The following is a 14,761-nucleotide window of genomic DNA, read 5'->3' on the forward strand; positions in this document are numbered from 1 at the left end:
CTTTTACTCTTTATCATTTTTGGTTTCAGACTTTTGTATCCTATCGGTTTGTTATCTTTCCCTATAATATTAAGATTGGCGTCTGTACTAGGATAAACAAAATCTGTCGCCCCAGCATCAATTTCTTTTAGAACATTCAACCATTGTGTCGGAAAAGCGATCTTAAACTTTGCTAGTTCAGCGATACAATTTCTTTTGTCAGTTAACATGTTATATATTTCGTAATCCTCTTTAAAATTATTTCTGCGTTCATCCCATAAATCTTGTATTGTAAAAATATTGCTTTTAAGAAAAGAAGGAAAATATATTGCTGCTTTATTATATTGGCTGTTCTAGTATTTTGTTTTTGTTGAGAGTTGAGTGGCTAGACTTTTGGAAATTTGCCCATGCTTCAATAAGATTTCTGTAGAAAAGTGGAATTTTTGATGTGTCAATAGTGCGTATGTCTGATAATTTACATAGAAAATAGGTTACTCTAAAGTTTTCATCCATATAGCTTAACCAGTATTTACCTATAGCATTCCATGTGTCAATATCACTTTGCATAATTTTATACATTGTTTTTATTTGCCTTCTGAAAATGAATTCTCTGATATTAACAATTCTCAACAAAACTCTTACCATATAGTGTTAAATTTATACTTTTCCAAACCTTCAAGCATGATTTAATTTTTTGTATTTTTTCTTTCCATATGGAATTTTCATCGATGACGTATTCATGATGGACTCCTAATGTTTTCACACAAGTTTTCGACCAGGATATATTTGTATATATTGGATCCTTATGCTTCCATCTGCCTAAATATATACCTGTTGTTTTATCTAAGTTAATCTTTGACCCAGAAGCTGATTTGAATATATCTAAAATATTAAATATTTCTACGATCGAATGTTCGTCCCTTACGAAGAATTGTGTGTCGTCTGCAAACATGTTAATAGTAGTTTCTTTTTTTTTCATTCGGAAGTTTTATACCTTTTATGTTTTCGTTTCGCCTTATAGAGCAAGCTAATGGCTCAGCTTGTAGGATGTATAAAATCGGAGCGATTGGACAACCTTGCCTTGCTGATCTCGATATCGGGAAATATTTACTTACATACCCATTTGTTTTAATGCATGTTTTTGAATCTTTTAAAAGCATTGTTATCCAATTTAGATATTTTGCACCAAAATTAAAGTGTTCTAGGCATCTGTTAACCCATGACCGTTCTACTCTATCGAAAACTTTAGACTGATCTAGGAAAATTATCGCTCCTTCTGATTGTTCTAAATCCGTATATTCAAAAACGTCTTGAATAAGTCTATTAGCATCTGAAATATTTCGACCAGGAACGAAACCTTTTTGATCCGAATGGATGATATGTTTTAGATAAGGTTTTATTCTATTAGCCAGAACCTTTGCAATAATTTTACAATCAACGTTAAGTAAAGTTAGCGGTCTCCAATTTTGAATAAGTTCTCTTTCTCCTTTTTTATATAATAAAGTAAGCATACCTTTAGACTGAGATTCAGATAATGTATTTGAAGCAAATATTTCTGTTAAAACTTGGAAGAATTCCCCTTTTATTAGGCACCAGTACTATTGTTGATAGAATTCGGATATAATACCGTCTTCGCCTGGAGATTTGTTCTTTTTCATTTGACAAATGCTGTTATGTATTTCAGTTTCGGTTATATCTCTTTCTAATTCGCCCCTCTGTTCATCAGTTATTTTAGCATTAACATTTTCTAGAAGAGAGTTTGCTGCATCTCTATCCCAACCCTCAGAAGAAAATAACTTTTTATAAAATTTTGTTTGCTCATCTAAAATAGCAGATATTCCTTTTTTATAATTACCGTCGTAATTTCTTTTGCCTTAGTTTTTTCCAAGTTAAAAAATACTTAGAAGACGTTTCATTATCTTCATAATTTTCCATTCTAGACCTTATCTTATAACCATTAATCTTGTGTTTATAATGAGCCTTAATCTCTCTTATTCATTATCTTCGAAACGTGTATGGTTAGTTCTTTTATTTTAATTTTTGTCATTTCCCACCATTCTGTAAGTTTCCCATAGTGCACCTTTCCTGTTTTCCAGTATGACCAGAAGGCTTCGAAAAAATCTTTAAAAAATTCTGATTCTATAACTGATTCATTTTCCATACGCCAGGGCCACTTTTTACCTTGTCTATTTTCAACTCCGCAGTCACCATATTGTGATCACTATATATGCACAGAATTATTTTTGCATTAACCATATCATTAAACAATTCATTACCTACCAAAATATAATCTATCTTAGATCTTGATTTCCCCCTTTTAAATGTAAATTCTCTACTCTCGGGATTTCGTTCACGCCATAAATCTTTCAGTTCATATCTTTCAATAAGCTCCCTAAATTGTTGTGTGGTTGGATCATTAGTGTTTGTTGTTGGTATCCTATCATAAGTATTATTTAACGTACAATTGAAGTCAGCCATAATTACACATTTTGCTCTATTTCTGTTTTCGTCAATGCTGTTCAGAAATAGTTTCCTCTCTGCACATGTGTTTGGTGCGTATATATTTATAACGCTGAATAATGGAGCATCATCTTTATTGATGCAACGCTCTAAAAACCTACCATTTCTGTCACGTTTTGATTCAGTGATAGAAATGTTGATCGTTGATTTGGTCAATATTGCTACCCCTCTTGACGCAGAAGTACCCTTATTCCATATAGATACATTCCCGCCCAAACTCTTCCATTCTTTACTCCATATATATATTCATCTGCTTTAGTACAGTGAGTTTCATGTAAAGCTATTACATTGAACTTCTTTTTTGATAACCATAAGAAAAATTCTTGCCGTTTTGATTTATCTCTTAAGCCATTGATATTAATAGATACAATACACAGAAATGACATTTATATAAGATATGAATAAATATTTCAGATATTTTCATACTTTTATAGTGTTAATTTCTCTATGAACTATCAGTTTTGCATATCTTGTTGGCTTGACGTTCTGAAGACTGTGGTGTCGCTGATCTGTCGCTGATCGTTCTTTTTCGCGCGCCCGCGGGTGTACCAGGATCCTCTCCAAATGGAGCCGTTAACTGGATTTTGGCAATGTCGATGTACTTTCGCATCGCAGACTATAATAGCGCAGCGCGCGATTCACTGACATGAACTCCCGCCGAATCATTTGAATCGAACATTTCTTTTACTACATGCCCTTGACGTTGAAATACAATGGGAGTATCCACATATGTAAGGAAGGAATTCCGCTCACACATCTTTTTCGCGAATTTGTTAACTCTGTTCATTGTCTCGTTGGCCTCTCTTATTTTTTCACTTTTGCCTTTACGTGGAATGATTCCAAATGATTCCACATACGCCGACTGCAGTATATGGAAAGATTTCCTGCACTTTGTTGATGGCAGAAGGCAAATTACAGATCACTTGTTCTGGATCGTCGATGTTTCTTGTAACGTCGTTCGTACCCAAGCATATTGTAACGTTTTTAATGACCGCGTTTTCGGGGATTAATGACACAGCTCTCTCTATAACGATGTCAACTTTATCAAGAGATGCACCAGAAATGGAAGCGTCTATGACGTTCTTGTCTGAGATTATCAGACGTTTTTTCTAGACATTCACGGGCCAAATGATTCTCACTTTTGCATACATAACACTCTTTACGTCGTACTGTTTTATTGGGACATTTGTAGGACATTTGTTCATCCTGACTTTCTTTTTCTTAATGTTTTCCATAATCTCGCCTTACTTATGGCCTCCCGTTTAATTTTCGCCCCTGTGAGGAAGGCTTTGGGTTATGTCTTCTATCTAGTCAATTCAGTTCAATTTTTTTTCGTAAGTTTACAAAGTATTGGATTAATGAAATTAACATTATTATACAGCATACACACATTTACAATCAACATTGAAAGCGGTACAATATCAAGACAGGCTAAATATTTACGTCTTGTTATATACATATTTGATTAAGTGATTCTACTGTTGTTTGCCTCAAATGTATATTTTCCTGATAAATTAAGATATTTTAGATCATGTCTTTTAAGCAATTCAATAACTTTGTAAATAGACAGTTTTACCCAAAAATAGTGTTTAATTTATATTTCCGAGTATCTTGATATTCTAGGCAACTGAATAAAATAGCAATATGGACCAGGGAAAGGAACTTCGATTTATTTTTTGTGATATAAGCAAAGCTTTTGACAGAGTATGGTATAAAGGTCTTTTACATAAACTCAAGATGTATGGAATAAATGGAAATTTACTTCTATGGTTCAACAATTACCTATCTGATAGATTACAAAGAGTGACCATAGAAGGCTACTATTCACAGTTCAAGGTTGTAAACGCTGGGGTACCCCAGGGATCATTACTCGGGCCTCTTCTTTTCCTCCTCTACATCAACGATATCACTGATAATCTTTCAACTAATATCAAACTTATTACAGATGACACCTTCTTGTATGTAATTATAGATGAAAACCCAACACAAGCAGCTCAAGCACTAACAACTGACCTCTCTAACATTGGTGAATGGGCAAAAACATGGGACATTTAACCCTAACAAAACCAAATTAGTACTATTTTCCAGAAAACATAACAAAAACATCTCCCCAATAAACTTCCAAAACAATCAAATCACTGACACATCAGAACACAAACACCTAGGGCTTACACTTAAGGACGATGCATCATGGAAACAACACATCCTTAACATATATGAAAAAGCATACAGTAGATTAAACATTCTTCGTTACATTAAAAATAAAGTAAATCGTCAGTCATTAATTAAAATTTACACAGCATTTATCAGGCTAATCTTAGAATATGCAGATATGATATGGGATAATTGCACTCAACAATCAAAAGACCTTTTAGAATCTGTCCAATTAGAAGCAGCCAGAATTATTACAGGACTTAGGTCTGGAACATATAAACTTTACATAGAACTTGGATGGGAAACACTATCAGTAAGAAGACACAAACACAAACTAACAATGATGTACAAAATAATGCATGGCCTATCACCACAATACTTACAAGATATCCTAAATCCTTTCATTAACAATCAAAACAATAATGGCTATGCTCTCAGACAAACAAGAATATTTAATCCACCAATATGCAGAACAAATAATTATTTTGATAGTTTCATCCCACTAATGTGTCGCACTATTAACACTTATGATAACAATCTCTTTAACTCTCCTTCTCTCTCAGCCTTTAAACACCAACTTAATAAAGCTGTCCCAGTTGTAATTGAATGAACCCAAATTTTTAAAACAGAAGGTGATAGAAGAGCTAATATTATTCTTTGTCAACTTAGAAATTTGTGTAGTAATCTTAATTCCCACCTATATACTGACCATTTATCTGATGATACATCCTGTGCTTGTTCTTTTGAAAATGAAACTATATCCCACTACCCTTGAATGCCCTTTATATGACCAACATAGACTTCCCCTGTTCACCTCCATTAGTAATTATGCAAATCATAACCATATTGATATCAATATTCTTCTTCAAGACTGTCCTGACTGTGATGAAACTATAAACAGACAATTACTTCATGATGTTCACCTATATATTGGTAAATCAAGACGTTTTAATCTCTATATGATTTAAATTAGCCATGACATAAGCTGTTGAAATTTAAAGAATTTTTTTTCTCTATTTTTCTCCAAAAAAAAATAAATAATAATTATGCAATGTTCACTATATAACATTTGAATAATATTGTATATATTCTATATTATCCTCTGTCAAAGATATACTCGGAGTAGTTTGTTGAGCATGGTTGTTTTAATAATGTCACTTTGTTTTATTCTATATACAGCATACACGTATTCTACTAAAAGTATGTACATGTATATTTTCAATTATTTTCAAGAAAGTTAACAGTATTTAGAGCAATGACAAGTGTATATATATACACATGGACTTTTGGTCATTGTCTGTCAATATCTGAGTAACATGTGGTCTAATTAGTAATATAACATGTTCTTGTAATAAAATAATAGCTGTATTTATATTATGTGTGATGTGTGAATGGAGTATGCAAAAGAGTTATCTCCCTTTATTTGTTGTAAAATTTCATTTCAAAACTTAAATATAATATTTATAATTGATGTAAGTTTCAAACATTACTTTTGCTACCATGGAGAGAATTTATATAGGCTTTGTCTGTTATTTAATCCATTTGACTTGAAACATCTTTGTCAATAAAATTTGTTGAAATGAACTGAATAAAATGATATGCATCTCTCTATTTCGGACAGTTCACGGTTTCTATATAACCCATTATTCCTTTTTTATATCTACCTGTCTCGATTGCAAGATTATCAGCTGTAAGACGGAGTTTGGTTACAAAATCCTACGTTGTTTTGAAAGAAATTTCGTCTAATAAAATTGTAATGTTACGTCATCTACTAGGTATCTAAAAGGCCATATATATTGGTGTCAACAGCAGTTGTTTCGACTAATCTTCAATTCGTTGTTTAATGGAGGCAAGTAAAATCAACAGGAGATTGCCTGAGCCATATGTAACCTGATACAAATTTAGATAATTTATGTTAAAAACCCACTAAATATTATGTTTTAAATGTGTCAGTCTCCATATAAATGGACTGATATACTTCCTTTAAAGTACAGTGATTCCTGCTCAATCATTTAAAACAATACTTGAAAGCTTTAAACATTTATCAAGTGGTAACGAAAATTAAAAATAAAGCTTTGTATTACAAGTCGATTATTTTAACACATCAAATGTTTTTACTAAATTCTATATGAACCCTTTTAACTGCAATATCTTTACATCTCGTCCATGTTTAACAAGCATAAAGGATGCTTACAATATATGTATCAAATAAATATAAATTTTCATATTTAAGTTAACTTGGTTGCATTTTAATCTCAAGTGGTTTTTTTCCAACTTGTTATCAAATCATAGTAAGACGCCTAAATAACAACATTCATCAACAACAGAATCATACCATAATGTCATACACTTCTTTATTAGATATTTCAAATACATTTAGATTTGTTATGCTGCGATTTTCCGATTCTTTACAACCTACAAGGGCAAACTCTCTCTGAAAACTGAAAAGAGGAACAGGATTAAAGAGGTATAAGAGATTTAATGAGGTGCTGATTTCACAACCGTTTGAGGAAGTCTGATAGATTAACTGTACATAAGTGACTGTAAGTATGGCGATATCTTCACTGATATATATATAGAAATGTCGGACAAATGTAATTATCCATAGCAAAGGTAAATTAAAATTAATCAAAAAATAACAAAAAGGCAGACTCTTTCGCAGGACAAAACAGCTTTCACGGGCATATGTGAAGGCAAAAACCTGTGTAAAAGATTTTATATACAAATAAAATATATATTCCGGTAAAATAAAAGAAGCCTTTGACATTTTTAATCAAGTTAAAGTAATGTAATGACTTTGATATTAAGGGAAGTAAATCAATCAGATTGGATCTAGGTATATACCATATATCTTTCACAGATGTACCCCTTGGGTAGTTCACATCTCTCATCGTCCCACTGGTAACTCCGGTGGTGCCACAACAACATACAGTCCTGATTCAATCCTCTCCAGCTGTTAGGCTCACCATGTGCCCAATCCACGTTTTTAACTGCATTTCCATTGGTTGGATTCCACACCCATCGTCCCTCCTGTCTAATGTCATTTAATCCTGTCCAATAGCTCTTTCCTGTCCAATGTATTTTGATTTAGAAGGTTTGGTATTATATCTAATCTACATTTTATTTTGATATAGAAGGTTTGGTATTATATCTAATCTACATGTATTTTGATTTAGAAGGTTTGGTATTATATCTAATCTACATGTATTTTGATTTAGAAGGTTTGGTATTATATCTAATCTACATGTATTTTGATTTAGAAGGTTTGGTATTATATCTAATCTCATGTATTTGATTAGAAGGTTGGTATTATATCTAACTTTATTTTGATTTAGAAGGTTTGGTATTATATCTAATCTCCATTTTGATTTTGATTTAGAAGGATTTTGGTATTATATCTAATCTACATGTATTTTGATTTAGAAGGTTTGGTATTATATCTAATCTACATGTATTTTGATTAGAAGGTTTGGTATTATATTAATCTCATGTATTGTATTTTGATTTAGAAGGTTTGGTATTATATCTAATCTCCATGTATTTTGATTTAGAAGGTTTGGTATTATATCTAATCTCATGTATTTTGATTTAGAAGGTTTGGTATTATATCTAATCTCCATGTATTTTGATTTAGAAGGTTTGGTATTATATCTAATCTACATGTATTTTGATTTAGAAGGTTTGGTATTATATCTAATCTACATGTATTTTGATTTAGAAGGTTTGGTATTATATCTAACCTACATGTATTTTGATTTAGAAGGTTTGGTATTATATCTAATCTACATGTATTTTGATTTAGAAGGTTTGGTATTATATCTAATCTACATGTATTTTGATTTAGAAGGTTTGGTATTATATCTAATCTCCATGTATTTTGATTTAGAAGGTTTGGTATTATATCTAAGCTAATTCCATGTATTTTGATTTAGAAGGTTTGGTATTATATCTAACCTACATGTATTTTGATTTAGAAGGTTTGGTATTATATCTAATCTCCAATGTATTTTGATTTAGAAGAAGGTTTGGTATGAATTTTTTAGAAGGTTTATTATATCTAATCTCCATTTATTTTGATTTAGAAGGTTTGGTATTAATATCTAAATCTCCATTGTATTTTTTAGAAGGTTTTAGAAGGTTTGGTATTATATCTAATCTCCATTGTATTTTGATTTAGAAGGTTTGGTATTATATCTTGTATTTTGATTTAGAAGGTTTGGTTTTTCTATCTATCTAATCTCCATGTATTTTGATTTAGAAGGTTTGGTTTTATATCTAACCTACATGCTATTTGATTTAGACAGGTTCCGGTTTTACATCTACTCTACATGTATTATAGAAGGTTTGGGTATATATAAACCCTAACTTGGCTATATGTACTTATTTTACTACAATGTAGACGTAAATCTTAATTAAAACCTATGCATTGCACGTAGTGTCAAAAGTGTTAAAAGTCCTGTGAGATTCGGTCGGCAACAATAAAGCATCCTGTGATGAATTATACTGACAATGTATTACAATGATGAACTGTACAAGATATTTGTATTTGGTGCTTACCGCTACAGAGTCTTGTCACGTATCCTTTAACCCATTGTAACTCAGCCGGCGTGTCAAAGGAGACCAGGGCTCCTCCCATGGCGGTACACATGTACTATGTCAAGTATCAGCAAATAAGCATGAATTACTAATAAAACATGAATTACTAAGAAAATATCAAATATAAAATGATGTAATTCGTTATTGAATGAGGTATATATATGACGTTCATACACCAGTGACCAACAAAAAATAACAATTATTTCTTATATCTACATTACGACAGGTATATCATAACAATACTTTTAATCACAACAAGATATTCATTACTTATTTGACGCTATACACATGGTTGGAATAGCCTTGGAACTGTTTGAATATATGACAGCTGATCAAGAATTCGCGGGAAGCTGTATTAATTTCCGGAGCGCAACATAAGGACGTAGGACAGTACAGGTGTGTATGCCGAACCAGTACTCATTCATCGTCAAATCCGTTAGTAACGTTATATAGAGAACATATAACGAAAATGTAAATATGTATATACTCGTTATCAACGATCTAGCACTCAATTCTTTTTGTGAATCACAACGCTTACAGTGGCTGAGCTAAGACATTTCTAAAACATTGATAACAGTGTAACAAAATTGATCCTATAGATCATAGGAATTACAGAATCAATAAAACAGCTCCTAGGTGTTAAAAGAGGGTAAAGAAGTAACAGTACATATAGCAAACTTAGACTGTAACAGTATGTTAATGACTACCGATGCCTCAAACCAGGTCTTAGTGTCTCTGCTGAAAAAAGTAACAGTGATCACAGTTAGATACCCAGCCTCGAGGACATGCCCAGCCGGCCACTGAAATACACAATGGAAAACAAAAGTTCAATCTGACTTATAACAATTCATTTTAATAATAATAATATCAACTGAGAATGGACGTAGGCGTTTGTAACGTCGCTTTTGATTGGACAATACAACGGCTTAAAGAGTGTGAGTATAAGAATGAATAAGGATTCATTCATATAGATTGCTTCATAAATGATGTTTTTGATACATTCACGTGTGTATTCTCGTCACAACTACATTTGATCTATCTAGTTTTCTTTATATCTCTAAAGCAAAAGAAGGTTTCAAACATAAATATGGTCACAATTCTACGGTACGATGATATTAGTTGCCAGAAACTATGTGTGATATAAAAGACATAAACAATCATACATATACAGCGATACAGCTTATCGTTTAGCAAAACTTGTAACGGTAAATAGTTTGGATTCCTTTGATCTCCTGCACAGCTCGGCGACGATCAGTTTGCAAAACGTTTTTGATTGGCTGACCAATCAGGGACCAATATCAGTGTGAATGTAACACTTTGATGGACTTGTAGTTTGAAAAGTAGGCGGGGCCACTGTATATTGCTTTTTTTAATCTAATAGTTTTTTTACCAAATATACACATAATTGCACGATACCAGGTTAAAAGAAGAATGGTTTGCTGATTTGTTTCTCTCTTCTTTCTGCCTACATATAACCTAAATTTTAATCCAGTTGAAAATGTGTTTTGCAAACTGAAATCTGTAATGAAACGGGAACGATATACGTGTATACTGAAATTTGACAAGGCAATCGTAAAGTAGGACTTTCTGAGCTTCGTGTGAAATATCATTGGCAGACATGCAACGTTTCTATCGAAATATTAGATATTAGATATTATAATGTTTAATGTGTTAAAAACCGTTAGAGAATGTTAACATTCCAACATGTTTTGATTAATCTGGTAGTTCCACATTTGCAAATTTTCAGATCATATACAGTGGCAAAAACTTGGTTGATCTGGTTTTCGCATTGGTGTGACAGTGCTGTTAGCGTTTTAACTTATATTACTAAAAAATTGATACTTGAATATGTTAATTAATCAAATATCTTTTTCCTAATTTTTCAATGTTATTAAATTCATTCATGAATATGGTAATGAAATGTTTTTTCTTAGTTTATGTTACATGTAAAATAACTTTGTTACAAAGTGAACGCCGACTTTAGCGAATGTGAACATTTGAATAGTATCTAAACAATTGCAAAGCAAATTGGTAAAGAAATATAGTTTTTTTACCGACAAGCATTGGCCCCGCCTACTGGCAAAACTTCTGAATTATAAGCGGTATCGCTGTCTCACTGACAAACTATATATCAACTATATAGTATGGCTTCCCAGAACATACATTTGTGTAGAATAAGATAGTTACTTGTCACAAGAACATTACTGGCTCTTCAGTTTGATATTAAATGTTTTAAATCAGAGAATAATTTTAGTCAAGATTTTTTTCATTCATCGGCAATATGAATCTGAGTATATGATCAGGTGAGTATATGCTAACATTTTGCATGCTGCAATATCCGAACTTGTGATTGGTTTAAAAGTGTGATCTATCAATAGAAAAGACATCAACAACATGAAAACCGGATTCCTCATGTTATTATGTTATCATTCCGACATTAATATAAAATAGAAATAACATGAACATACACACCATAGCTCCTACTAGGTATGTTGTAGTTATTAGATTTAGCAATAAGGATATATTTGTCAAGTGAAAACAGAAACAACACGACAAGTCGATAAAGTTACAATTGAATAATGTAGAACAGATAAGTTATTATCAATATATAAACTGAAAAAATACTAAGTAGTTAACAACGTAGATCCTAGAAATGCTTAACAAGTAATGAACCATGGATACTCTTAGTGACGAATCTGTCATTCCATTATTACTAATTGGTCTATATAAAATTTCATAGGTAAATTTACGTTAATGTTTCAGATGTGAATTGTTTTTGATATATCATTCTTTTCGAACAATAGAAAGAGTCGAACAATAGAAAAAGAAAATGAGAAAGCCTACCTTCCGTATACAGAACAGCACTGAACACCACAGAAAGCACCAACACGTTCATGATGGCTGTATTAGGAGGATTTGAGTGGAACCTGCCGAAAGGAGAGGAAGGAAATGTTTTATAGGAAAAAAAATCGCATATGGTGGCAGGAGATTTTACGCAAACATGCGTCGACGTATGTAGAAATGATGTTATCCCCCTAATCCGCTTCAATATTTACTTTTATCTACCATTGAACACGAAATTTACATGGCAATAACAGAAATGGGTTTACTTAGTACGTTTATCTGTTACCGAATCAGAAATAAATAATACATAGAGTTTGGAAGCACCTGAATGACAGAGGAACGTGCGGGTTGTAGGCACTTTTCTTTGGCTGAATACTTTTAAGTGTATTCGTTTCAACATGATATTTGTACATTATATCACGGTCGTACATGGCCAGTTTTTCCAATTAATATGTATATTAAGTAATTTTATCTCAGACATTCAAACCGAAAGTGCATTTTCTTTAATAGTACTTTTTAAGTATTTTCTTCTGTTTTGTATTTGGCAAAAAAGTTTTTTAAAGTGCATAATTATGTTCTAACCTTGCAACAGATGGGTCGTATAAAATTACTTAAGATCACATATAGTTTTATCCCCAACCCACATAAATAGACTGGAAATATGTATAAGTACACTTCAAGCGATTATTCGTGTATATTTAAAACTAAATCCCCATGTAATTGCTACGGACAACAATTCAACAACAGGTGCAAGATCTATCTTCTATCAATAGTTCTCTGTAGGACCACACAACGCTAATTAAAAATTCCACCCTCCAGGACACGTATAACCTGAGGTGTCTTAGTTTTAGTATGTGTACACATCATAGTGATAAAATTTATGATTTTTATCGAAAATTAATTGATAATAAAATTAATATGTTAACGACTATAAAAGTCAGAGATTTCCCTGTACCCTTACTGACATCATATTTCAATGATGAGGTTGGTGTTTTTATTGCTTGGACTTTGTCAGGCAGTGTGGGGCCACGGCCGAATGATGGAACCCCCTCAGCGATCTACAGTGTGGCGGTTTTACCCCGGAGACTCCCGATTTCAACCCAATTATAACGATATGGAACTGTTTTGTGGGGGATTTCAGGTAAGTAAATACTCGAGGAAGGAATACAAAGTGTCATCTCCGTAGACAAAATACTAAACGACCACCGGTCAATAAATAACATAACAACAAACCCTTGTATATGCATTCCATTACTACGTGACAAATCTCGGTGATTCTTGATTGTGACAATTTCACCAACTAATTTGACCAAGATTAATAGAATCCCATGAATAACCTCACTATGACTGCTGGATTGTTTTATGTTAAACTGTTTTATATATAAACTATTATGTGTCTTTTTATATTGACTTTGACTTTAAACATATGTTATTGTCATAAAAAGGACAAATGGATTAGGCACAAGTTATTTCACGCCAGACCCGAGTTTTTGGACAAGCATCCTCTTAAGTTTACAAACGGTGAATCCAAATGGCCGGTTACCTACGCTGGGTTTTATGATTTAGAGGTTCAACTTCCGCCGGATATGACGTGCGATCAATGTGTCATTCAATGGCACTACAAAGCAGGTAAGAACAAAACAGAACCGTGATTAGTATTTGCTGAAAAGCAAATATTTTTGTCAAAGTAAGTTGCATGAATATCGTATTCATTGAATATAGAATTATCAAATATCTATAGTTGCAAATAAATACGTTAAAGAAAATTTTGTGAAAATTAATAAATGAAGTATTTTCCCTTAAAAAGAATCCCACAAAATGCAGCATCAAGTTTTTGTTTTTTTATGTATAAGCGAAATGATCTTAATTTGGCTTTTGAAACATTATATTCCATTTTGTCTGAGTGTAAGTTGTGAATATAATTATTGTTAGGAAATAACTGGGGTATCGATGAAGCGACAGGGAACGGTTGCCTTGGCTGCGGTGATCAGGAGACCTTCATCAATTGTGCTGATGTCAGTATATCCGGGACGGGATCCACCTCTAGACCAGCTCCCGCTACAACTGCTGGCCCAACTTCTGCTACAATTGCTGGCCCAAGTACAGCGTCATCCACATCAGCACCTGTCACTACCCAGCCGACGACACCACCAACTATAGACCGTTGTTCCGATCCATAACAAAACGTAGAATTGTTTTGTCTTCAAATCAAAGACCCTCAATCCAACTCACTCTTTGGTTATTTATGTATTAGATATATAAATCAATAGTTTAAAAAATCATTAATCATTAATCATGTTATTAGAAAAACAAAACTAAGCACTTTTAGAAACAAAAAAAAATGAATTTACATACATTTACTAAGTAAGCGAGCTCTACCTTTTCATACACAAAAAACAATTCAGTAGGTAGAATCAGGGACCCAAATGGGTTTCCGATCACTTTACGATTTCTACACCCCTGGACTATTTCTCAGTATATGCTTGGTCGCCCGGCAACAGATAACATGAACAGGTATATTTTACTAGTTTGTATGACAGAACAGAGACAAAAGAATCAAGTTAAAACGTTACACTGTTGGTTGGATATGTGTGAGCTCTTGAAGTTGGGCGTCTCTCTACTGCTATCTCTGTAGTCTCTAAAAGGGAGCTTTTGCTGGCCTGTAATT

General features: G+C 32.6%; 1 protein-coding gene and 1 pseudogene across 1 annotated transcript; one reads left to right on the plus strand and one right to left on the minus strand.

Moving 5' to 3' along the window:
* Window positions 1-7,000: 7,000 nt before the first annotated feature.
* On the minus strand, window positions 7,001-12,145 carry LOC138316948 (perlucin-like protein; annotated as a pseudogene).
* Window positions 12,146-12,971: 826 nt separating this feature from the next.
* Window positions 12,972-14,273, plus strand: LOC138316575 (uncharacterized). Its single transcript, XM_069258255.1, has 3 exons — window positions 12,972-13,264; window positions 13,539-13,722; window positions 14,026-14,273. Exons 1-3 carry the CDS (start codon window positions 13,070-13,072, stop codon window positions 14,271-14,273), a joined length of 627 nt encoding a protein of 208 aa, XP_069114356.1. The 5' UTR covers window positions 12,972-13,069.
* Window positions 14,274-14,761: the final 488 nt, after the last annotated feature.

The sequence above is a fragment of the Argopecten irradians genome, chromosome 2, assembly GCF_041381155.1.
Source record: "Argopecten irradians isolate NY chromosome 2, Ai_NY, whole genome shotgun sequence".
Taxonomy (NCBI): Eukaryota; Metazoa; Mollusca; class Bivalvia; order Pectinida; family Pectinidae; genus Argopecten; species Argopecten irradians.